The 24814-nt window shown below is 46.6% G+C and overlaps 1 protein-coding gene across 12 annotated transcripts in view; it reads left to right on the top strand.

Moving 5' to 3' along the window:
* The window catches only part of EPHB1 (EPH receptor B1), a 342330-nt gene that overhangs the window by 239000 nt on the left and 78516 nt on the right, over nt 1–24814 (top strand). For 10 of the 12 annotated variants that reach the window (XR_012160842.1, XR_012160837.1, XR_012160843.1 and 7 more), the window contains exons 4-5: nt 4975–5130; nt 12765–13100. Coding sequence is in view for 5 of the 12 variants with exons in the window: in XM_073360347.2 (XP_073216448.1) it covers nt 4975–5130; nt 12765–13100 (492 nt within the window). In the remaining 7 variants the exon portion in view is untranslated. Of the gene's footprint in view, nt 1–4974; nt 5131–12733; nt 13101–21933; nt 22054–24814 lie in introns of those variants that run through there. The other 2 variants (XM_073360349.2, XM_073360350.1) reach the window with 2 other exon arrangements.

Below are 24814 nucleotides of genomic sequence, written 5' to 3'. Positions count from 1 at the left end.
ACATTGCACTGTAAACCCCAGTCTGCGGGACCCACACTTGTAGACTCAGTGTATCTAAGCCCATGCTTGAGCATCCACACTGTACTGTAAACCTGGGTTTACAATTGCTGGACCCAGGTCTCTTGACCATGTTACCGCATCCATACTGCACAACACAGAACTTCTGACTCAGGTTGAGCTGTGTCTATACTAAAAAATGACTGGACTTGGACCTGAGTCTCAGCAGGACTCAGGCTCTGACCCAGCCCCCCATGAGAGTTCGCAGGCCCGAGTCCAGAGGGACTCCGGACCTGAATCAGACTGATTTATGTGTTGGCAGAAGGGGGGCTTGGGCTCAAATCAGAGTCTGAATTTGGGTTTACAGTGCAGTGCAGACATACTCTATGACTTGAGATAAAGGACTAGACTCAGATGCCTTTATCCATGATGTAATCACTATAGGGAGACACACTGTAGTAGCCTGGATTATATGGGAACATTGAAAGGAAGGGAGAAAAGAGCAAATGGAGATTGGAAAAGGACCACTTCTGCTGTTGAATTCCCTCTTAGAGCTTTGTGCCATGAGGAAGGATAGTTAAATACCTTTGCTCATTTTGCTCCTTTATGAAAATTTTAGTTATATCCCCCAAATAATAATCCCCCAAATAATAAAATCCCCCAAATAATAAAATCATAAAATGTTTGGATGTATTTGTTTCTATCTTCTTTTAATATCTGGAAATACTGTGAGAGCAAGAGGCCTTTGTGAGTTTTGTCTGACAGGCTAAAGGGCTCAAATAAAGATAAGATGGTCCACTATCTCCGAAGGAAATTGCATAAAAGTGGTTACTCCTGTTTACTCCTATTAATTTCCTTTTCTTGGCTTCTCAGAGATGCCTCATATCCTGATGCAGCGGGCAAGGGATAAGAGGCACTTTCCATTATCTCAATCACTGCACTGTTTATGAGACACTTAGTATGTTTCTTTGCAAAGTAATCCTACTAGAGACAATGGATTTTGCGTGGCTGACAGGCTGTATATGTGGGGGACACCTTTGGACTCTCACTGACTTCAAAGGGCTATGGATCAGGCCTTTGGTGTGTTCAGTTTTACACCTGGGAGAAATGCTCCAAGGGTCAGAATAGTATAGCTGTGGGGCCAGAGCCCGGGAGCTGTCGGGTTTCCTAGTAACATTTGTGGGAAGGCTCATCTGGTGAGGAGGGAGACAAGGCATTAGGCCATGGAGGCTTGTGGTGGGAGCAGGCACAGTTACTGGCTATCCGTCAGTCATGGAGTGTCAGGAGTGTAGTGAGCACCTTCTGAGCCATGAATGAACGCGTGAGGAGGATGGTAATGTTGGGGTGCTTTACTTCCAACTGTGCTTAAATGCTTCAGGCCAGTTGGGGTGCTTCAAGAAATCTCCCACTGACAGTGTTTCATACTTCCAGGAAGGCTGGATGCCCTGGACAATCCAAGGCACATGTGTTATATTCTTCAAGCAGATTTGATGAAGGTCTGTTGCCTCCAATATATATGCAAGAACAGTCATTCCCATCTCTGTCCTGAAGTTGTGTAGAAATCATTTGTGTTCAGTGAGTTTCAAGGATGTCAAGGCTGAATGAGTACTCATCCATCAACCCACGGTTACTTAAAAAATGGGAGTGGGGATTAACAGAGGGGGGAAACAGCAACTCAAGGACAGAAAAGCAGGGAGAGAACTGTGAGAGAGCCCACTGAGAACTCCAAGCATTCTCCCAAGGGGCTCTTAGACTCCGACAGCCTTAGAACAAACAGGGCACCTTTGAAAAGGTCTTGGCAGATGGAACAGGTTATGCAACCAGCTACGGTAGTTACTTGATCTCTTAGTATTAAAGATTTATTAACAGATTAGATTATAAGGCACCAGGTTTAAAATATATATCAGGAAAATACAATAAAATCAAATAGTTTTAAAAATGCATCCACTTGCAAAGCATTTGTCTGCTCTGGGCACAATAAGTGGCTGGAAATTTTGGCTATAAAGTTATGCTACCAAGGTCACTTAAAAGGAGAGTGTGTGTTTTTGCAAGAACTCAAGGAAATGCAAGGTGTTTCCACTTTTGCAGACCAGTATATTACAGAACAGTAACACTTGTAGGGCACCTTGAGTGAAGGTCAACACACAGTACAAAGTCCAATTTCCACAGAGCAGAAATTAGCCTCTATCTAAATAGGATACACAGCTCAGACAGATGAAGAACAGCAGAATTTCCGATCTGTGAATTTTGTATCCTATAGCTGAGTCTCTTGCCAGTGTAGCTTAAAGCCTCTTAGGACTATTGTTTGAGAGATACTATAAATTTCCTCCAAATGCTAATTTGGACCGCTTCATTCAGGAAGGGAGCTAATTCGCTTATAGGGTATATCCCATCCAGAGTCAGATCCTCGACTTGAAGTCCATGGAGCTATGACACTTCACAACAGCTGAGGATATGGGCCCTGGTATTCATTTGATCAGACCCATCATTGTCATTTCATTTATACTTGATATGTAATCACAGACCAGAGAGAGACTGTTGATTAATGAAACCTCACCCTGCCAGAGATTAAAGTCTTATTATAATGATATCTGGAGGGTGCTCTCTGTTTATGAATTAATTACTGCATCCTGACTAAATAAACGCTGAGGCCAAAGGACAAGAAGTTTATTAGCCCAGTTGATGGTTAGTAGTGACATAAAAGGAAGGAGCCTTATGTTGTTATTGTTGTTCTACTGACATTTTAAATTAAATATTAAAGTTTGAAGTGGAAAAAACCTACACAAATCTAAATGAGCTGCTTAATCTGCTAAAAGCTACAATTAAAAACAATCAAAAGGGAAAACGTTCTTTTGACCATATTCATTTCCCCTATCCTTTCCTTTTCATTTCTCTTTCCCTCCCCTACTTCCATCCCTATAAATTGGGAATCTCAGGCAATCTTGGTTGCTGTAACTCAGCTTGAAAATTCAGAGGACAGGAGCCAATCAGATCAGAGTAGTAGTCAGAGTTAAAAGACTTACATATTCAAAGTACTGTACAGGTGTTGAAATATACCCATGCAGTGATTCTGCCATCTTCTTCACTCTGCCTGGCTAGTCGCAGTGTGGCTATTGAGAAAACACCATACAGATATTATGAAAATTAGACATCCGCAGCTAGAGCTCAGGGAACTATGCAACTGTGAAAACCCTGTACCATTACACATCAATCATTGTCCAGTGCCCATGAGTAGGACTGGTCAATGCAATTCCCTTTAAGTCCAATATTTGTTAACTTTCTTCTTTGTGTACTGAATCAGTCTATTTAGATGTCTGTAATATGCCTATCTTATGTTCAAACTGGACTGAGAGCAATGAAAGTACCATCATAACCTACACAACTCATTAGGACTAATAACTCTCCTTGCCTCGACCCGCTCACAGCCCTCTCAGTCTACTTTTAATTATTGTCCATTAGCATCTTCCTGCATTCGTTGATGGAAGTAGCTTATTGAGAGAATTCACTTAGTGTTAGTAAAAATCCCAATGGAATTGATCACTTTTGCCTAGCGAATATGCTGGCATGTCTACAGCACTAATTGGTGGTGATGGTTTTTGTGGAAACAGTGACTGGACTGAAACCATTGACTTATCACAGGCCACCAAAGAAACAAGACAAGAGACAAGCTCTTGAGCCACACATAGCTCTTCTTCAGCTCTGTGTAGGTCAAAGGCTTGTCTCTTTCACCAGCAGAAGGTGATCCAATAACAGGTAGCACCTCACCCACCTGGGCTCTCCAGTATCCTGGGACCAACATGCCTACAACTCTGCAAATGCCAAAATACGGGTGTTCTGATGATATACTGATGGGGACAATACAAAAACTCAAATAGGATGGAATAGAAACCACTTCATGCCCAGGAAACAGCATTATACGCACACTGTTGTCTTCAAACTCCCGGGAAAACCACCAGAATAAGGGCATTGACCTAATTTTTTTGTTTAGTTTCTCAACAGCCTGAAGAAGGCATAATGGCTAATATATCCCTTGAACTTGCTTTTCTGCTTTTAGCGTCTAGCTAGTAGGTTTTTGCTTTCCTGACTCTTCTTGTTTTCGGCATGGTCGGAAGTAGGATTGAGACAAGTCAGAGAAAATATGTTTCCAAATAGAAACAAAGTTCTCCCCGTTTGTCTCTGCTGCGGTGGGTAAGAGTGAGAGATGGTTCCAGGAGGTGCCATCACGTCTGCCTGGCATTTTTCTTTGTGACGGCACTGCCGTCAGTAAGAGGGCATGCTTCTGAGACGGCCACCTCATCTGAAGAAGGGGTGGTGGGGCTGTGGTCATACAAGTTACGGACCTGCTTCATCCACTGAACTGGCTGAGGATCACAGCTGTCATTGGTCAGGGCCCCAGTATAGTATATGGGCTTTCAACATGGGTGAGAGAGATCTCCAATGAGTGTGTAAGCCAACTCACCAGCCAGTGCATGAACGAATTCTCAGCTGCCACAGGATTTCAGTCCCTTTCTTCAGGGACTGGGTTACCCACACACAACAGCTGACCCTAAGTTCCATGTATAAACTATGCCCTTTCACCTGTCTCAGGTTCTCCTGTAGGTCTCACTGCCCAGGTGCCCTCTCAGGAGTTGCGATGAGTCTCTCTCCTCCCTTCTGCAGGAGCTTTCCTCCAACAGACTAACTTCCGATCTGCCCCCTGCAGGGTTGCACTTCTAAACCATCTACCTGGGGGCTAAGGAGAGCCACACTGCTCCCTTCTTGTCTCTAGCTAGCTCCCTGCATTCAGGCTGCCCTTTGTGATTGTAATAACACAAAGTCTCTTTTGTTGTCTGTCGTTGGTGTCTTAGCTTTATAATAAAATCAGGACTCACCTCCTGTAGGTGAAGAAGAGGGTTTGGAGGTCAAAATCTCTGGTGCGCCTTTTAGACTGCAGAGCTCAGCATTCACCTGTTTCCTTCTCTCCTCTTTCTGTTTCAGCTTGTCCAGCAGGGATGTTTAAGGCCAACCAGGGCATGGGGACCTGTGCCCAGTGTCCCACCAACAGTCGCTCCACGTCGGAGGCCTCTCCCATCTGCACCTGCCGCATTGGCTATTATCGTGCTGATTTTGACCCACCAGAGGCAGCCTGCACCAGTAAGTAACAGTGTCCCAATTACACAGATGGGGAATAGAAAGCTGCAGTGTATCATTAGATGGTGGCCAAAGGAGGAAAGGTGGTTTAATTATGAAGGCTCGGGGCCAGGTACTCAGCAGATGCTGCTGCATTAAATCACTAAGCTATGTTAATTTACCTCAGCTAGGAGCTGCCCTTCAGGCTGCACACTACAGGACGAGTCAGTGAGGGATGGACGGCAGTTTTCTAACTGCGGCTCTGAGATGCATCTTCACTGTGTTCCCATAGAGGTGGGAGAGCCAACACACTGAAGATTTTAGACACCTGAAGGCCACATGAACAGTGTTCAGTAGCCATCTGTTACCACATGATTTGATTACCGTCTTCTTCTATTGGAATGGAAATGTGCCTAGTGTCATAACATCAATACTAATCCTTTTATCACTAGACTGGCATGAGCAGGTCATCGTGCATCAACTTCTGCTGCTTTGCTAGCAACTGGTTCTTCTGATAGCAGTTTAGTGTATACCACATTCTCAATAATGTCTAGTTCCACAACCCAGACATCAGTTGGTGCAAGCTGGAAGATCTCCCAAAAGTGTATATTTCTAAGCGGCAATGTCTGCAGTTGGAGGCAGACAATCCCCAGGATAAATTAGAATTAGCAGGTTATCTACCACTGCTGTCTTGTTCGTAGTCTTGTTGATGGAATGTTCTTTTACAGGGGCAAGGAGTATGTTAAGCATTGATATTCTGTGTGGCTTTGCTTGAAATGAATCATCTTCCTCGGCTGTCTACTGTAAATAAGACGGCAGAAGCTATCTTAAGTCGGTCGCTCCATAAAAAATCAGCTTGATATAGAAAGAGTCCATTGCTAGTCAACAGCTACTGTGTGCTTCTGTTTATTTGAAAGCGTATCATTCTTATTAATATTATATATTTGTACTAGCACAGTGCCCAGGCATCCCAGTCGTGGACTAGACCTCACTGTGCTCGGTGCTGTACCTGCATAACACAAAAACCTAGTGTCAAACTTAACTTCTGGTCAAACTCCCAGTTAAAAGGGTGTCAGAGGCCTTAGCCAGAATCCTAAAAATGAGCAAATTAGCAGACAGGGTATACAAAGGCCCTCTTCTACTTCCTCCCCCAAAAGTTTTAGCAACCATGTCCTTGTGTGACCCACTGGTCAGTGTTACGTGTCCCCCTCTGTGCCCGATCCGCAGAGAATGTGAGTCCATTTTAGATTTTAGCTGGAGAGCTGGGTTCTTTAGCCCAAGCTGCAGAGACCCATGGCTTCTGCTCTGGAGATCACTGGTGTGTCAAGCAGGATGGTGGCTGTGCCTTGGAGATTTACAAGCCCTGGCCTGGACTAGTTTTCCTTCCAAGTGGGGTGAAAGGTCACAGGGACTATATTGCAAAACAATAGTTTTTGCCACTAAAAATAATTGAGATGTGAAAACTGGGAATTTCTTGCTGCCCCCGCTTTTCCACTTCACTGGCATCTTGTATTTTATTATTTAATAAGTACAGTATAAGCACTGAATTATATTTCTAGGCTGGTACTCTTTAATAAAAGTGAATTTTCAATTTTCTGTGTTTGTGCAATGCCAAGTTTATTGTCATAAAAATACATTTTTCAAGAGCGATTGCACAGTTGCTTTGTGGGTTTATCCTGGACATCGGCATGTCTTGAAAAAAGTGATTGGATGTAACTAATGTTCATCCTTGTGCTTCCCTATGCACCCGACATGTGTGTGTGTTCAGCATAAGCCACACAGAATCCTGAATTGCTTGTATTTGCTTATATAATGCATGAATAAGGAATATCTAAAAATATGCATCTGAAATAAGAGATTAATTTCTATATTTTGCTTGATCACTTTAGCTGTCAGTGGCAGAGGAAGTGCTAGGCATATAGAACAATTGTAAATAAATCTATTTTATTGCATCTTGTTCCATAGGTGATTTACAGTATGCATCATCAGAAGAGTACTGTATAAAAAAGTCCATCGGTAAATATTTATTTGTTCCAGTTAAGGCTGAATTTTAAAATGTTCTAATTTGAGGTGCCAGCTGTTCTGTTTCAGAGTGGTTACATATCATAAGGGTAAATAATATAGTGTATCTGTAGATGCTTGTATTCACTGGTGTAATATCTTGGAAATACACACTCGTTATCTGCTCGTAGGTAATCCTTTGTAGTTGTAAGTAGCTTTCCTGCACTTTATTTATTTTAGTTTTCCTTTTAACCCACGTTCATTAGTGAAAGGGGCACTGTCCAGATTAAAATCATGGGCCAGACCATCAGCTGCTATAAATTGGTGAAGATCTATTGTCTTCAGTGAAGATTTGTCTATATGATTTCTATGGAGCTATGCCAAATGATCCCAGCTGAGGGTCTGTGGGCCCTTTTCCTGATTTTGTATTAATGGCACTTTGGATTATTGAAACTGAAAGGATGTTTCAGACCTAACTTCCTCTTCACTTTGCTGTTTATTCACTTTTTGTATGTCACTCAATTTAGCCAGTGAAATTAGACCAGTTCGTGCTGTACCCGTCTGAGCCTGCAACTCAATGGGCTGCTCTGTCTCAGGCAGTGGGTGACAAAGGAGTGCTAAAGGAGCACTCAAGGAAGACAAGCTCATTGCTGAGAAGCTAAAGACATTCAGATGAAAAAATTTTTGTATCAATCTTTGCTGCAGAGGATGTGGGGGAGATCCCCACAGCTGAACCATTCCCTTTAGGTGATAAATCTGAGGAACTGTCCCAGATTGAGGTGTCAGTAGAGGAGGTTTACCAGGAACAAACTGGTAAATTAAATGTTAAATCACCAGGACCAGACGGTATTCACCCAAGAGTTCTCAAGGAATTCCAATATGAAATTACAGAATTACTAACTGTGGTATACTACCATTTAGTTGGGGTTGGTCCTGCTTTGAGCAGGGTGTCAGACTTGATGACCTCCTGAGGTCTCTTCCAACTCGAATCTTCTATGATTTAAATCAGCCTCCATATGAGATGACTGGAGGACAGCTAATTATTTTTAAATGCACCAGAGGAGATTCTGGCAATTACAGGCTGGTAAAACTAATTTCAATATCAGACAAATGGGTTGAAGCTATAGTGAAGGACAGCATCAGACATATAGATAAACATGGTATGTTGGGGAAGAGTTAACACGGCTTTTGTAAAGGGAAATCATACCTCCCCAATCTATTAGGATTCTCTGAGGGAGTCAACAAGCAAAAGGGGGAGAAGAGGGAATGAGCAGTAGGAATGAAACTGGAAAGTGGAGCTATCTTGAATAATCAGGATAAGAATCTGTTGGACACCATGGTAAGCAGTTAGTTACTCACAAAAGCCAATATCTTTATCAGAAATCTTAACGAAAGAGCTCTGTCCATATATTAAAGGGACAATACCTTCACAAAGCATATTTTAAATGAATTTAAAGGCTCCAGTCCAGCAAAGCACTTCTCTTTAAGCATGTAAGCAGCCCAGTTTACTATGTAGACACGTGCTTCAGTGTGTTGCTGGATAGGGGTCTACGTGCTGCTGAACTTTGCAAGAGCGACAGCTTCTGAGACTTAGACTTCATCCACAGCCTTCCACTGACTTCAAGGGGCTGTGGCTCAGGTGCTTAAGTCCTTTATTTACGGACAGAACAGGTCTGGCACAGACAGTGGCAGATTCCTCACGTGCTCTACCAATGTGTTGCAAGGCTGAACTGAAGGGGTGGCACACAGTAGTGCTGGTAACAGACTAACCTTGACTTGGTGGCCCCAGCGATCTGACCTGGGTCAGGGTTAAAACAGGTTAAGCCCTGTTAGATAGCACTACTCCTTAACTCCCCTGACTTCTGCAATAGGGCCAGATTTTCCTCTAGTGTAACAGCATAGCTCCACCCACTGCAGTGGCACCAGCCCAGCTGAGAATCTGGCCCATCATCTTTAAGGGAGCAGGGAGTTCCATGTCTGCATGTTCGTTCAGTCCTTGGCCTGCTAGCCGAAATCGCCAAAGAAGGTGCCACTTAAAAAGAAATAAACGGACTAAGTTAATTACTTTGAAAAAGTATTACTTTGTGTTATATGTAATATCCTTTTAAAGACTTGGAAATACACATTTCCTTCTCAAATACATTCCAAAAATCATGTCCCTGAGCAAATCTCTGATATTTTACACTCATGGGCCTGATCCATTCTTTAGATTGTAAGCTCTTCAAGGCAGGGACTGTGTCCTCGCTGTGTTTGTCCAGCACCCCGCACAATCGAGCCTGAGCTCTGAGTGTGGCTTTTGGACACTGCCATCATGTAAATATTTACTATTGATAATAATAATAATGATCCTGCTCGCATTAAAAGTCAAAGGGGCAAATTTATACACTGAAGAGTAATAAGTCACCAGGAGCAGATGGCATTCACCCAAGAGTTCTGAAGGAACTCAAATATGAAATTGCAGAACTACTAACTGTGGGGTGTAACCTATCACCTAAATCAGCCTCTGTATCAGATGACTAGAGGATAGCTAATGTAATACCGATTATTTTAAAAGGCTCCAGAGGCGATCCTGGCAATTACAGGCTGGTAAATCTAATTTCAGGACCAGGCAAATTGGTTGAAACTATAGTAAAGAACAGAATTATCAGACTCATAGATAAACATGAAATGTTGGGGAAGAGTTAACACGGCTTTTGCAAAGGGAAATCATGCCACACCAATCTATTAGAATTCTTTGAGGGAGCCAACAAGCATGCGGAGAAGGGTGCTTCAGTGGATAGTGCACTTGGACTTGCAGAAAGCCTTTGACAAGGTCCCTCACCAAAGGCTCTTTAGCAAAGTAAGCAGTCCTGGGATAAGAGGGAAGGTCCTCTCATAGATCAGTAACTGGTCTCCCCCTTTTGCCCTGTTATGTCATCTCCAAAATCACATTAGCTAACTCTAGCTAACTTGTAACACATTGCTGTATCATGTTAGCGTGGTCCCTCTGCTGCCACACCTCGAAAGTTCATGCAATCCCTTTCCACTGAGCACACAAGCAAGCCTCATTGCCAGACAATTCCTGGAAAATACATTTACTGCGCTGAAGGAAAAATTAAACAAAATGGGTTTTTGTAAGGACGGCATTTTTCTAGCCCTTTCAACAAAATGCTTTCATCTGCTGTAATCTTGGCAACAGGTCAGAGAGACTCCCTGAGTGCCTGTCTCAGTGTGATTAAGGGGGGAAGAGGGAGAGAGCAGAGAAATGGGGTATCAGGAGTGGGGGAGAACAGCTGACACCCCCTCAAGGGTTTCAGGAGTGGTAAGTTGTTGGTGGTGACAGTTTCCGTTAAATTGTTTGGATTTACTCTCTCAGAGCGAGCTTACGGGAAGCCCAGATCTAGTTAATACTCCCTGTTTCCACTGGGCAGGTCAGAGTGTTCCACAGAAGAGGTGTCCAAAAGGAACTAACTGGCCTTGACAGCTCATTTTGTGATTGTACTTGTAGAAATGGCTTACTTGCACAATCCATCTGCTCAAGGTTCTACTCTGGTCCCATCACCCCAGTATCCGAGCCCTCAGAGTCAATAGTGCATTTATCCACACAACTCCCCTGTGAGGTAGAGAAGTACCATTGCCACCTTGTACAGACAGGGGAGTTAGGCACAGAGGGCCAGGGTTTTAAAGATATTTAGGCACCTGCAGATAGATGCCTAGTGGGATTTTGTAAAGCAGCTCAGCAGATTAGGCACCTATCTCCCAGTGACATCGTTAGTAGTTAGGTACCTAATCTACATAAATCTTACTATGCACATGTCTGCATCCTTTGGTGCCATTTGATTTCCCTCACTGGGCAGCTTTCTCTGCTTAGAAAACGTATGTAATAGTGTCGACGAGATTCGGCTCTGATTCTTGATAAGTAAATCTGTTCCAGGCTAACTGGGCCAGGGACTCAAGAGTTATTCCTCCAGTTTCAGATCATAGCTAGCTCCATTCATGGGGCGATGCAGGGTATTCAGGTCTGAAGAGATACGGAATAATTTGGAAAGTCTCTCACCATCATCATGGTAGTGTTGGTTTGTTCGCGAACCATCCAATGATATTAAGCCCACAGCCTTCTTTGGCAGCTCATTTGATCACTGAACTGTTCTTGTACTTACATCGTTCCTCTCATATTTAACCTGCTGCAGCTATGCCATCCCTGCTTTTTCTGTCCTTGATGACTAATGAGAGTAATTGGCCCATCTCTTGTTAATAATGTTCCCCAGCATACGTGTTGACAGTGAGCATGCCTCCCCTCAGACTTCTTTCCACACGACTGAGTGCACTCAGCTTCTGCAACCTTACCACCTAGGTCAAACCTTTTATCATTGTTATTGTTCTCCTCTGAACTCCTTCCATTGTGTCTCTGTCTTTTTTAAAGTTCGGTGCTAAAATCTGAATACAGGGGGCCAGTTGGAGCTTCCCTAGTGCTGAGTGGAGCAGAATAATGACTTCTCTTGTTTAATGTAACCCACTGTTCTGTTTGCTTTCTCTGCAGCAGCCTCACAGTGTTGACTCATTCCATTTATCCTCCCTACTAACCCCCAGATCTTTCTCCATGGCACAGCTGTCTGGTCAGCAGTCCCCAATTATATATTTGTGCATTTGATTACTCTGTCCTACATGAATCTCTCTGTATTTGGCCGCATTGAATCTCACATTATTGATTCCTTCAATGTATGCCAACATTGCTGTATTTAATTCCTTTCCTCCAAAGCATTTGTGATCACTCCCAGCTCGGTGTTGTCTGCAGATCTGATCAATATATTCTCCATTCCAACATCCACCTTGCTAATAAAACACTGAATAGAACTGGATGCAGAAGAGACCCTCACGGACCCCACGAAATACCCACCCTCTCAACTTGATGCATAAATAACTACTTGCCATTTCTGATTTTTTTTCATTGCCCTTTTACAGAAGTTCCATATACACCATGTTTCTCCAACTATGATAATCTAGCTATCGTATTTATACATTCCTCCTCATTACTGTAGTAGCTGAGCACCTAACATTTGTTAATGTATTTATTCATACAACACCCTGTGAGGTACAGCAGTACATTATCCCTATTTTACGGGTGGGGAGCTAACATGCAGAAGACTAAGCAATCCCATGGGTATGCTGTAGTAAAGCAGGAATTTGAACCCAGATTACTGGCACCCTAGGCTAGCAGCCTCACCATTGATCTATCCTTTCTCTAGCATAAGAAGGAACTATTTTACAATGTACTGTGTATCCTATATTTTGTTGTCTATTGGAAGATGACAGCTGCCTGATTTCTAGAGGAGGAAGAGTGTGAGAGAGTTCAAGATGATATAAGCCTCCAGTCTGGATCCTCCCTCCCATTGTAAAGATATTGGTACCAACACAGGCAGATGGGGTGCCACTCAAGCAGTAATCTATGAAAGCATGGGACTGTATGAAACATGGTGACTGAATTTCTCTGTTCCCAGCGGAGTTGGGTGGACCTGTGAGGTTGGGGTTGAGCACTGAACAGCACTGGGAAACTTTGAATCAGCCCCCTATGATCTTATCATGTTCCCCAATCCTGGTTCCCCAATCAGTATAGAGTAAAGCTCAATATTGTATCATTTTCTGACAGGAACCTTATCAACTGACCTGCTTTTCAACAGGTGTCCCGTCAGGGCCCCGCAACGTTATCTCCATTGTCAATGAGACGTCCATTATCCTAGAGTGGCACCCGCCCCGGGAGACAGGCGGGCGTGATGACGTAACCTACGACATTGTCTGTAAGAAGTGCCGGCCTGACCGCCGCAGCTGCTCCCGCTGCGATGACAACGTGGAGTTTGTACCCGGGCAGTTGGGCCTGACAGAGACCCGGGTCTTCATCAGCAGCCTTTGGGCCCACACACCATATACCTTTGAGATCCAGGCTGTTAATGGTGTCTCTGGCAAGAGCCCCTTCCCCCCGCAGCACGTGTCGGTGAACATCACCACAAACCAAGCTGGTGAGTCCCACAGGGGCACTGTGCACATACCGTGTTCCATGTGGGGGGTCGTTAATGGGGAAAAGGGAAATTAGGGCTGGGTTCTTCTAATGCGGGGGTGGGAAAATAACTCACTGAGCAGATAATGAACTATGCTGATGACTGAATGTTCGATCCTACGTAAGGGGCAGATGTCGGTGCAAACCTGACACTGATGGTGGGAGCCCCACTGGGCACTGAGTGGAGTATGGAGTCCTACAGTTATATCTTGACCAAAAGGCCAGAATTACACCCAGAATTCAGCCCTCTCTATAGAGGGAGTTTGACTTCCCTGCTGCAAGGTGTTGAGTAAATGAGACCCAGTAAGACGGAATGCTTGAATTGCATTAGCTGTGTCACAACTAGGTACAGTGGATTTGGGACTGAAACAAGAGCTCAGCTTCAGAGCCAATGCCAACAATGCAGTAAGAAGCACCCAGGGATTGGTTCATGCTTGGTCAATCAGGGAGATGTAATTTAAAATGCAGTGTGTTAGCCAGGGCCATGCAGTCCAGGGGGCTTTCAAGCCCCCCATGGAAGGAAGGTAGGGGAACAATTATTCTCCAGCTCTCAGGGTTTCCGCTAGGGTAGAAGCAGCTGAAAGTTGCAGCCAGGGCTCCAGTGGGGCCCTGCTGATGGAGGGATGTACTCAGTCAGTGTATCCCATAGCTGCATTGACCATATTCATTTCCTGCAGAGATTCCTCCACGTTTTGGTCAGTACTGAAACCTTGCAGGCCACTAGGTGGAATAGACCTGGCAGCTGCTTTGCACTAATGTCCCCTGGCGGGGATTTCTGGGGCTGGTACAGACACTGGGGTGAAACTGGCATTAAAATCCCACTCTTCCAATGAGGACATGTCCAGAAGCTCAGGCTGGTGAGGTCTGATGTGTGGGTATGGGGCACCAGGACCAATATCACTAAAGTGGATGAAGTCGGAGCAGTTCTGTGGAGTGGATTACTACACGCAGCAGTGATCCCTGTGCTAAAATCAGAAGACAAGCACAATGTGCTTCACTTGCTCCTCCTCTGTTTCTTTCTCTTTTCCCCTCTGCTCCTTTTCTGATGCTGCTCTGCTTTTTCTCTTTCCTTCCTTTGCCATTAATCTTGTTTTTCCTTCTCCTGCTTGCCCTCTCTTCCTCCCCTTTGGCTGTTTTCTTCTCTCCCTTTGGCTGTTTTCTTCTCTCCCTCCTCATGTTAGAACCAGGCATTGGTTTTTAAACAGAGGACTCTTGGCTGCAAACGGCCTGGCTGGTGAAGAAAAGAACTGATCCAGGAGAGCTGGGGTGGCCAGATGGCCAGTCTGTGCAGTGTGTATGTACTGTATGGGGGGGCTGAAAGGAAGGTGGGGGAGGGGCAGCCAACAGTGGGTGACCCTGGCTTTAAGTGCAAGGAAGGAAACACTAGACAACGGTAATGGAAATCTGTTTGGTTTGCGAACAGAAAGGCGATGGTAATTTCTGCTTTGTGTTGAACATGTAACACGGGCAGCCTTTGTTAGCTGCGCACCCCTGGGAGCGTGCAAGGCAGAAACCTGGCGTAAATATTTTAGTATCCCAGCTCCTGGGAATAACAATTCTGTCAGACTGTCATGTTATGTTTGTGCCTGGCTGTCACTTCTCTCTCTTTAACCATGTGCAGTGAAACCTGCCGCATGTATCTCGGCCTTTTAGCTATTCTTCCTGCCCTCTCCTCCATCCATTCTGCGGTTCACCCACCTGACCATCTGCTCATCCATCCATGCTCAAAGTCAGGCTACTCAAGGGGCCAACGTTAGCCCTGATGTAAGGAAGCAGGAACCACGGAACTCTGTTGTCCAAGACTTACATAGTCCAAAACACTGATTTGTCCATCCACCCCCTCACGCCTGGAACTTTTCCTCCGTGCTTTTGTTATTTTTCCAGCTATTCTTTCATATAGTTCTTTTTGTCTCTGCCTGTCACTCACGCTATTATTCATCCATCTCTTTCTCCCTCCCTCTCTATTTCTATTGCAGAGCCTGTATATTAACATGGAAATATGTCTAATCTATTGGGAAGGCCTCCGTACTAACCTAATTGAAATGCATTAGGTTTCGATGCATTAGGGTGGTATCAATATTTGAGGGACCACAAACATGAAATAAATATTTGGCTGCTACACAGCAGGTTTTAACATTCTGGAATTGTTTAAGCAGGCTGCGACTGGAGTGCTGAGGAGGGGGGATGGATAAAAAGAAGCTAATGGGAATGCACAAGCAGCTGTAGCTCACGAAAGCTCATGCTCAAATAAATTGGTTAGTCTCTAAGGTGCCACAAGTACTCCTTTTCTTTAAGCAGAATGATTGTGCAGCTTCTGTAGCAAATCAGTCAGTGATGGTTAAGATTTTATTTTAGTGGGTCCTCTTTTTGTTACTGACCTAAGAACACAGTATACTCCTAAACTGGATGTATTATCACCTAGACAGAAAATAACAAAAGCTATGTTATTACAGTCAGTTATGTCTGCAAACTGTCAATGAAAATGTCTGTGTTCAAAAGCTGCCTGTGGTTCTCTTAAACCTGTGCACAGGAGACAGAAGGAAATGGACTCCAAATGCGGGGAAATGACAGAAGAAATGTTATGCTGTGGATTTGTCTAGTATGTGTCATCAATTCACTTCAGCGAGACCAGTTACATCTTTCTAATGGAAACAAATTGAATCCCTTTCTCCAGTCCATAAGACCATCCAGATCTGTACATTTATCTTAACCATCTATCTGCCCATTCACCCATAAATACATCTTTCCATCAATCTGTCCCCTCTTTCTCCTATAATCGCTATCCACCCATCTGTCCTTCTGTCCATCCATCTCCCATCCAAATATTCAGCTGCACATTGTCTATCTTCTCCAATACTTACTCTTGCAGAGCCTCATTTTCAAGTGTCTTTAAAGTTTCTGAGGGCCCATAGTGCTTGTTGTCTACAGTCTTCCTTTGTGATTCTTCTAGTCTGCACAAGAGGGAGATGTCCAAGGACAGCCCCAAACCATAGCACTAGCTGCAACAGAGGGAGAGATGAAGGAGCTAAATAGACTGACCTATCAGAGGGAGAAAAAGAGAAAGGAGAAAAGGCAGGACAATTAAAAGGAGAGAAGGAAAAAGATAGCAGCAGGGAATGGGGAAAAAGAAGAGATAGGAAAAAGAGAAAAAGAATAAGAAAGAGAATTTCCGAGACATTTCCTTTCTGAACCAAAATCTGCCTTGAGTTACACCTACCTAGCCAACCCCATTGAAGCTAATAGGGCTGCCAGAGTGCAAGGGAGGGCAAACTAGAGTACTTTGTTATTACATTTTCTGCTGCCTTCTCTCAGCAAGGAGGCTGAAGCAGCTTTCATGCTTTGCTCCTCCATTCCCTGGGATAAGCTCTACTTCTCAGAGAAATAATTGACTCCAGTGCCTGAGTTTAAATCTGGATAGAGGGAAGTGAGTGAGGGTAAATTTTTTCAGAAGCGGCACCATGACTTAGCGGCCTCAAGTCTTCTGGGTTTTCAGTGGGACTTAGGTTCCTAAGTCATGCAGGCGCTTTTGCAAAAAGTACTCTTACTCTCTGTGACATGATGGCTCTTCTTCTGACTTCAGGAGCTGGGCACCAGCTGTCGGACTTGCATGACCCTTGCGCTGGACACCCATGTGAGGGAAGGAGTTTCCATATCACATACTGTGACTTGTGCAAGAGTCACTCAGGAAGACGCCCTCCAGTCTGCACACATGTCTATGTAATTCAGGCTCAAAAGTGGCATTTAGGCACAGCCTGGAGCAGGGGCTCGCCCCCCCCCCCAAGGAGAGCACTGGACACAGAGAGGGCAGAAGGGGCAGTACATGCCTGATGCACTATTATGAAATTGACCAAAGGGGACTTGCTAACCTGGCCCTCGTGCTTGCAGGGAAGGCAACTTCTGCCTGGTCCCTGCCATTGCACCCTGGGGGCGAGAAATTGCTTCCTACTCCCAAATATGGTGATCAGCATGTGAAAAAGATTACAGAGTAACAGCCGTGTTAGTCTGTATTTGCAAAAAGAAAAGGAGTACTTGTGGCACCTTAGAGACTAACCAATTTATTTGAGCCTAAGCTTTCATGAGCTACAGCTCACTTCATGCATCCGATGAAGTGAGCTGTAGCTCACGAAAGCTTATGCTCAAATAAATTGGTTAGTCTCTAAGGTGCCACAAGTACTCCTTTTCTTTTTATGTGAAAAAGAGTTACCCTCATACAACTGTGGATCTCATCGCCAACCTGAGATATGACTGGGTGTTCAAGTAACTCTCCATTGCTCCTTGAACCTAAATGATGTGGGTTTTACTAGTGCATCTTGGAGTGAAAGATCCTAACATGCTGATGTCCTACCTGGGGGGTGGTGGGGAAGGATCTCCGAGGTGTTTAACCTACAATCTTTATGTTATGATATTTTTCACTGTCCAGGAATATCTACCTGGTTTCCTGGTGCTGCCTAGTTCAAACAGTGCCTTCTCCAAGACCTGGTTTTGGTATGCCCTGAAAGAAGATTTCTCTCTCCCCAAAGCTTTCCGCTTTCCAAACTGGATTGATTTAGGGTAGAACATTCAAAAGGGCCCAGCACTGGCCTACCTCTCCTGCTGTTGAAGCTGGTGGGTGTTTTGCCATTCACCTGAGTGAGAGCAGAGCAAGGCCCACGCTGAGCTCTTTTGAAAACTCTGCCCTTGAGCACTTCAGCCTATCACCGGAGCAAAGACCTGCCTGCCCTCTGTTTGTCTAACCCCACTTCCATGAATTTCTACAAAGTGTGCACATTCTTATGGATTGCCCTGCTCAGAAGGGGCAAGGATAATGGCATCTGCGTTTCCTTTGTCTTGCCAGTAATCTCTCTTCTTACAGCCTAAGATCCTGCTGGCCTAGCCTCAAATTCATTGCAGGTAAAAAGTGAAATAAGTTTTGTGAGATCATCCTAACCTGAATAGCTATTTCTGAACTTTAGAAACTCACCAAGGAGTCTGGCACATTTTGCAGCCAATGCCGAAGAGAGAACTGAGCCTAGAATAGCAAGGAGCACTCAAGCGTATGGAGTATTGGCAAGCTTCAGGGAAGCTTGCATCACACCTTCTTGGCCTCTAGCCTACACTCTCAGTCCCCCACTTCCAAGTGCATCCCAAAACTAGTAAAAGAGGAGAACAGTTTTCCTGGTTCTTTCTGTAACCCTGCACCTGTCATGGCTGTTGAAAGATTTGCCCTTCTCTAGTGTGGTCCAGTGCTTCTGCTTGGCTGGATCAAGGCTGGTCACTGCATCGGAACAAGTAGGCATGGAGAGGCTTAGGAGCTGCCATCCAACCACCTGAGCACCAATTTGGTGTTGATCATTTTCACAGCATTCTCCATGTTAAACAGGCAGGAGCACCAAGGGGGGTTGCGAATGCAGCAATTAACAAAACAGCAATCAAGCTAAGTGTTTAATTTCAGAAAATTAACATCTTCTCTGAGCGGATGTGGAAAGATAAAAAATGAAGGATTAAATGTGCTGGGTAAACAAAGGCAGTGCTGGACCATAAACATCTCCTGCTGGAAGGGAAAGACAGCTTCCCAGAGCCGGGAGTTTGCGGTTCAGTGAATTCCCTAAGAGGCACCACCTTCAGAGCCCGAGAGCAGGAACAAGAGCATAAAATAAGGGGCTAAACTCACTCATCCATGCAGCAAGAATATATATTTTCCATCTGTAGGATAAGTGTTTCATAGCTGGTGTTACCTTCTGTGTATGGGGGGTGTAATGTGGCAATCCGATGTGGCTTGTTTTTATGGTCTCTTAAAAATGCAGAAGGGCACATGGATAGCTCCAGTGTTTCCAGCATGAGTGTTTAAGCTGTGCATGCGGACTTGGGTACCCAAATTGTGTCCCAGCTTACGTGGGTTCACAGGAAGGGGAGCGCGTGTGCAAAGAGTCACACTGCCATTGCCTGACTTGGGTGTATTAAGCATTGTTCCGTTCTATGCATCCGACGAAGTGGGCTGTAGCCCACGAAAGCTTATGCTCTAATAAATTGGTTAGTCTCTAAGGTGCCACAAGTACTCCAGTTCTTTAAGCTTGCAGTGTTCACATTCTCTTCATGTAGATTTTTTTGTAGGAATGGATATGTATGGATATTTAGAACCAGATTTGCTTTACATTTCTGGCCCTTTGAAATCACACTGGTAGTGCATGGGGGCCACTGTCCCGTGCGGGGGAGTTTTCATATAACATAAAGCTGATGTCACTGGCCCCTAAGGTGCCACTCCAGCCTTGGTGTTAGGGGGCTTGATGAGGATGGGAGGGGTGTGCGGGTTTAGGGTGACCAGATCGCAAGGACACACTGGGCGAGCGGGAGTGGGAAGAGAGCCACAGGTGCACAGCCCCAATCAGCCATGAGAGGGGGCACACAGCCCTAGGAAGCTGCAAGAGGGGTATATGGCCCCTGCTGCAGCCCGCACCACAAGCCACGGAGCAAGGACTCATGGCCCCAGCTCTAGCCCCCAGCAGAAGCTGCGGGGCCAGGGGTACAGATTTCTCCTCCCTCCCTCCCAGTGCCCTTTCCCACAGCCCCAGCATCACAACTAAACAATGCCCCACACAGACCCCCACTGCCCAGTGCCCTGACACGCAAAGATCTCCCCCACTGCCCAGCACCCCCCAAAAGGCCCCCACTGCCTAGCACCCCAAAACACACAAACCTCCCCCACTGCCCAGCACCCTCCACACCCTCACAGCCCAGCACCCCACACACACCTCCCAGACACTCACTCCCTCACACCATGCCCCCTTCCCTGGCCGTAATCACAAGCCCTGCTGGGAGATCTCTGGCTCCTAGGGTCAGAGCAGCGAGGGAGGTCTCCAGGTGCTTTACATGCTGCACCTGCCACAAGCACGAACTCTGTGGCTCCCATTGGCCGGGAAAAACACCACTGGGAGCTGCCAGAGCCGTTGAGTGTGGCTTGCAGGTGGGAGCAGCCCGCAGAGCCCCCTACCCCGACCCTAAGAGCCAGAGGGACCTGCTAGGGGTGGGAGGTCCTGGCAGTGCCTACCTGGGGCAGCTCCTGGGAAGGATCTGGCAGGTCCCTCTGGCTCCTGGGATCAGGGGCGGCCGAGGGGTCTCCACGTGCTGCGCCCACCACAACTGCGAGCTCCGTGGCTCCCATTGACCGGGAAAAACACCAATGGGAGCTGCTGGAGCCACGGAGCGGGGTTTGCAGGCGCCGGCAGTGCACAGAGAGCCCCCTGCCCCACTGCCATGACCCTAAGAGCGAGAGGGACCTGCTGGGGGGCAAGGTGGGGAGTCCCAGTGGTGCTTACGTGGGGCGGCTCCCAGGAAGCATCTGGCAGATCCCTCTGGCTCCTAGGGTCAGGTGGGGTGGGGTGGCGGAGGGCTCTCTGCCCACAGCTGGCACCTGCAAGCCCCGCCCCTGCAGCTCTGATTGGGCAGGAGGGAGCTGGTGCAGCACGTGGAGACCTCCTCCGCCTCTGCGCCCAGGGGCCGCCCGCACTGCAGGCTCCTGCCGGCGGGCAGGCGCGTGTGCCACCGGGGGCTGCCCCAGGAAGCACCGCCACGCCAGCCCTGGGACTTTGGCAATGATGGTGAGCGATCTGTCCCCAATACCGGGACAAAGGGCATCCCGACTGATGTGTGGTCGGGACACGGGACAAATGGGTTAAAATCGGGACTGTCCCAATAATACCAGGATGTCTGGTCACCCTTTGTGGGTTCCAGCTGTTGTCAGCTGTCAGACAGCTCTTTGGAGACTGTTTCCAGTAGGTGCAGGTTAGAGGAGCCCCCCAGGTTGCTTTAACCTGCATTGGGATTTAGGCAGAGCCAGGCAAAGAATCAGAGAGTTGTGATTCCCTGATGCCCCTCACCCCACGCTGCACACAGTGGGACTCAGCTGGAATAAAGAACCTGGCCTATGTGGTATGATAGATTTGCACATGTATTTTGTAGAAAGCATTTTTTCGAAGGTCTGATGTTCGTAGCAAATAGAGATTGTGCTGTGTGTATAGACACAACCCTCAGAAGGAGAAGAAACGAGACATAAAGCTCACATCGTAGACACTGCTAAGAAATCATTATGCTGCTCCATAGCTCTCTTGTAGGGGGTTACAAATATGTGTAGGATTCTTCTCTTAATAAGGGCATTTGTTTGTAAGCAAATCGGCGCGCTGTGTTATTTGTGAGAGTCATATGGCTGATATTATGTACCAATGTGCTTTAGGGAGGGGGGATGGGTTAGGGAACTGATGTCAGTGGCTGGAGCCAGACCACAGTTATCATACTGGGCCATCTGTGGAAGGGCCTGTGTTCATGGAAGTGGAAAAAGCAGCGACACCCACTGCTTTCCCCAGGTGATTAACGCAGAAGCCCATTAGGCCTGTTCCACAGATGGCAGTATCTATCCAGGGCAGAGGTAGAACAGAAGGCTTGGCAGGTTAGGGTACATTTTGCAAGGGCTTTGGAGCCCCATGCTGTCCATGGGGGCAGGGCATAGACCACATTCAGCTGCGCTGTAAAGGAGGGAATGGTGCGTACCTCACAAGTGAGTGCCAAGGTATTTCATGTTAGCTACTCAAGTGGCCTTCAATTTCCAGAGTACCAGGATTAATGTGGGATGTTACTCCTTGCATAAACAAGGAGAGAGGGGTGTAATATTGAAGATCCTACCTGCAGTGTCTCTGAATGTATGTAATACCTGACAGTCAAGCTTTGCCCCTCGTCTGAGGGGTGCGCAGATCCAATATGCAGCTATTTATTTGCTCAGCTGGTGATGCCCCCAGAATTAGTATATGCTCATTTGTTTTGAACAGAGACATCCATACCAGAGTGGAACATTCTACCAGGAGAAAAAATTAATCTCTTCCCTGGCCAAGCAGGATTTACCAACATCTGAGGGGGCCAGCTGGGGCAGGAGGTTGTCATACCAAGCCATACACCTCTGGATGACAATTCAAGTGTTGGTGAGCTCACGAGTAGCTGAAAGTTGTTAGCGTCTGAGAGCTGTTTGGAAAATTACTCCATGTGCTGCTACTTGGTTAGTGGTGAGGTCACGGATGATTTATAGCAGGGGTGGCCAACCTGAGCCTGAGAAGGAGCCAGAATTTACCAATGTACCTTGCCAAAGAGTCACAGTAATGCATCAGCAGCCCCCCATCAGCTCCTGGCTCCCAGCACCTCCGCCCACGGCAGCCCCGCCAATCAGCGCCTCCCCCTCCCTCCCTGCACCTCCTGATCAGCTGTTTCGTGGCGTGCGGGAGGCTCTGGGGGGGGGTGGAGGGAGGAGTGAGGGCATAGCAGGCTCAGAGGAGGGGGTGAGGAAGGGGTGGAGTGGGGGCAGGGTCAGTGGCAGAGCCAGGGGTTGAGCAGTGAGAACCCCCTGGCCCATTGGAAAGTTGGCACGTGTAGCTCCAGCCCCGGAGTCGGAGCCTATACAAGGAGCTGCATATTAACTTCTGAAGAGTGGCTCCGGAGCCATAGGTTGGCCACCCCTGGTTTATAGTAATGGGAATGTTTCTCCTTGTCAGTGAAGCTGCTGGCATCCCAGCTCCCCAAGGACGAGGGGGTGGGGAGCTCTGCACTTAGACTCTGAGGATTAGCTTCTCCTGAGCCTTCCCCACATGTTTCAGTGGGCTTTGGCACACGAGGCTTTGATGTCCCCAGAGGACCAGACAAGAAATTAACTTGTTTAATGAAATGCATGTTGTGTTGCCTGAGTGATGTGCAGATTCACCATCAGGGAATTCAGAGTGTTTGGAGAATGAATATGCGGAGCCAAATTCCGAGATGAGGGTGAGTGATGAAGAGAGTTACTGTAATTTGCACTTTCTTCCCGTCCTCTCGGTGTGCATGTTTCGCTAACTTAGCTTCCCTTCAGATGTACTGCTTGGCCAATCTGGCCTTGAGGTTCCCTTGGATTCATAGGGCCAGATTCAGAGGTGATGTGTAAACAAACCCTTCCACCAAGTACCCTCCCATAGAGCAACCTGCCGGTGTGCCCCCTCCAACAATGTCTACACTAGCCTAATCCGGAGTAATTTGCAAGGCAAGGAGCCAGAAGAGAGTGTAGGAAGATGTACAGTAAAGTCACCCTACTTCCACATAGACCATCTTCCATCTTCTACCAGTTCTTTGGCATGCAAGTTATACTAGGTTAGACAGCCTTAGAGCTCTGTCGAGGGGATGTAAGGAGAGCTAAGGGAGTCAGAGCACAAGTGCAAAAGAGTAACTTCGGAAAGTGGCCAAGGGGTTGAACTGGAAGATGAGGGTGTCCCATTGTGAGGCAGGCAGGAGCAAGGAGTTGTGCAGCTACAGACAGAAGTGGTGTTGTAATTATGTAGATGTGAGACAGGAAGTCAGCACTGCTTCTGGGGATGGTGAGGCCTAGTATTAACTCTTCAAGTGCCTTCTAGCACATCTCTCACCATTTTAGCTGCAGAAACGCTCTTCCTGGATCATACCCATCTTGCTTTGCATAGCCCAGCGAAGACTAACTTTGAACTTCAAGTGGAGAGCAGGGTAGAGGCCCTGAACCCCTGAGAGGATTATTCTGCCTCCTGCTTGGCTGGCTCGGGATTAATGAGATCTGCTTCTTTCTTTGATTTGACATTCGGCTTGGCCTTTCCTCTTTTTCCTTTTGTACCTTCAGCCAAGCTAATGGGGCAAGCCCTGAGCCATGGGGCAAGCCCTGAGCCAGGTGTAAAAGGGCAGAGGTGATTGTTAACACTCCCTGAATCCACAAACCAACTCTGTTTGGTTCAGTTTGATGGCTGCTCCATAGAATAACAGAGCTGTAAAAATATTCCCCTGGGATCTTTGTGGTTCCTTTTCCCTTCTGTAGGTACTAAAGCTTCTGGGGATTTCCTTCTGGGCCATAGGCACAGTGTGACTTCTATATTTGCGGGGGCAGCACCAGCCCATCCAGCGGGGCTGTGGTGGGTGGGGGGGAATTCCACGCATACCCGAGGCTTGCAGTGCTGGGCCCACAATGGGGTTACCACTGGCCCATGGGGCCAGGTGCCTGCCCCGATGTTTGTTCAGGTCTCGAACAGGGACCCTGAGGGCTCAGTCTCCATTTCCCTTTGGTTATATGGGTGTAGCTTATCATGCCAGAACAAGCTGAGTGAGTGGAACTGTGCGTATGTCTACACACATATGCCCGTGTTTGTATGTCCATGTTGCTGTCTGTGAGGGCACATAAAATGCTAGGAATCTGAGAGGGGCTGACCCAGCGACATGTGTTTCTGTGTATACACACACATGCACATGCACACACTACACAAACACAAACACAACATGGGACGTCTCGGACACACTGAAGCCAGTTCCCCAGCTGGCAGGGGCCTGTCCTGGTGCATTAAATTAAATGCACTGAGCCTCGCCTCCTGACCATGACACCTTGGATGGTTGCCCACAATGCCCACCCATAAGTCTGGCCCTGTTTGGGGGACAAAGCCCCCTTACCCCCTTCCACAAACTATTCCCATGCTCTGGGTGCTCAGTGAGACCCTGTCCTGGGACCTTACTGGGGGACTTAGCAGCCTGGATAGTTAAGTGGAAATATTGTCCTGCCAAAGTTTATTGTTGTTATAATTTGTTTGTATTGCAATAGCACCTGGGAGCCTTAGTCCTGGCCCAAAACCCCACTGTGCCAAGTGCTGTACAGACTCTGAACAAAAGACAGCCCGGTGCTTA

This window comes from Lepidochelys kempii, chromosome 9, assembly GCF_965140285.1.
Source record: "Lepidochelys kempii isolate rLepKem1 chromosome 9, rLepKem1.hap1, whole genome shotgun sequence".
NCBI classification, from domain to species: Eukaryota; Metazoa; Chordata; order Testudines; family Cheloniidae; genus Lepidochelys; species Lepidochelys kempii.
Note: the sequence above shows the minus strand (reverse complement) of the source record. Positions and strands in the feature narration are given on the sequence as shown.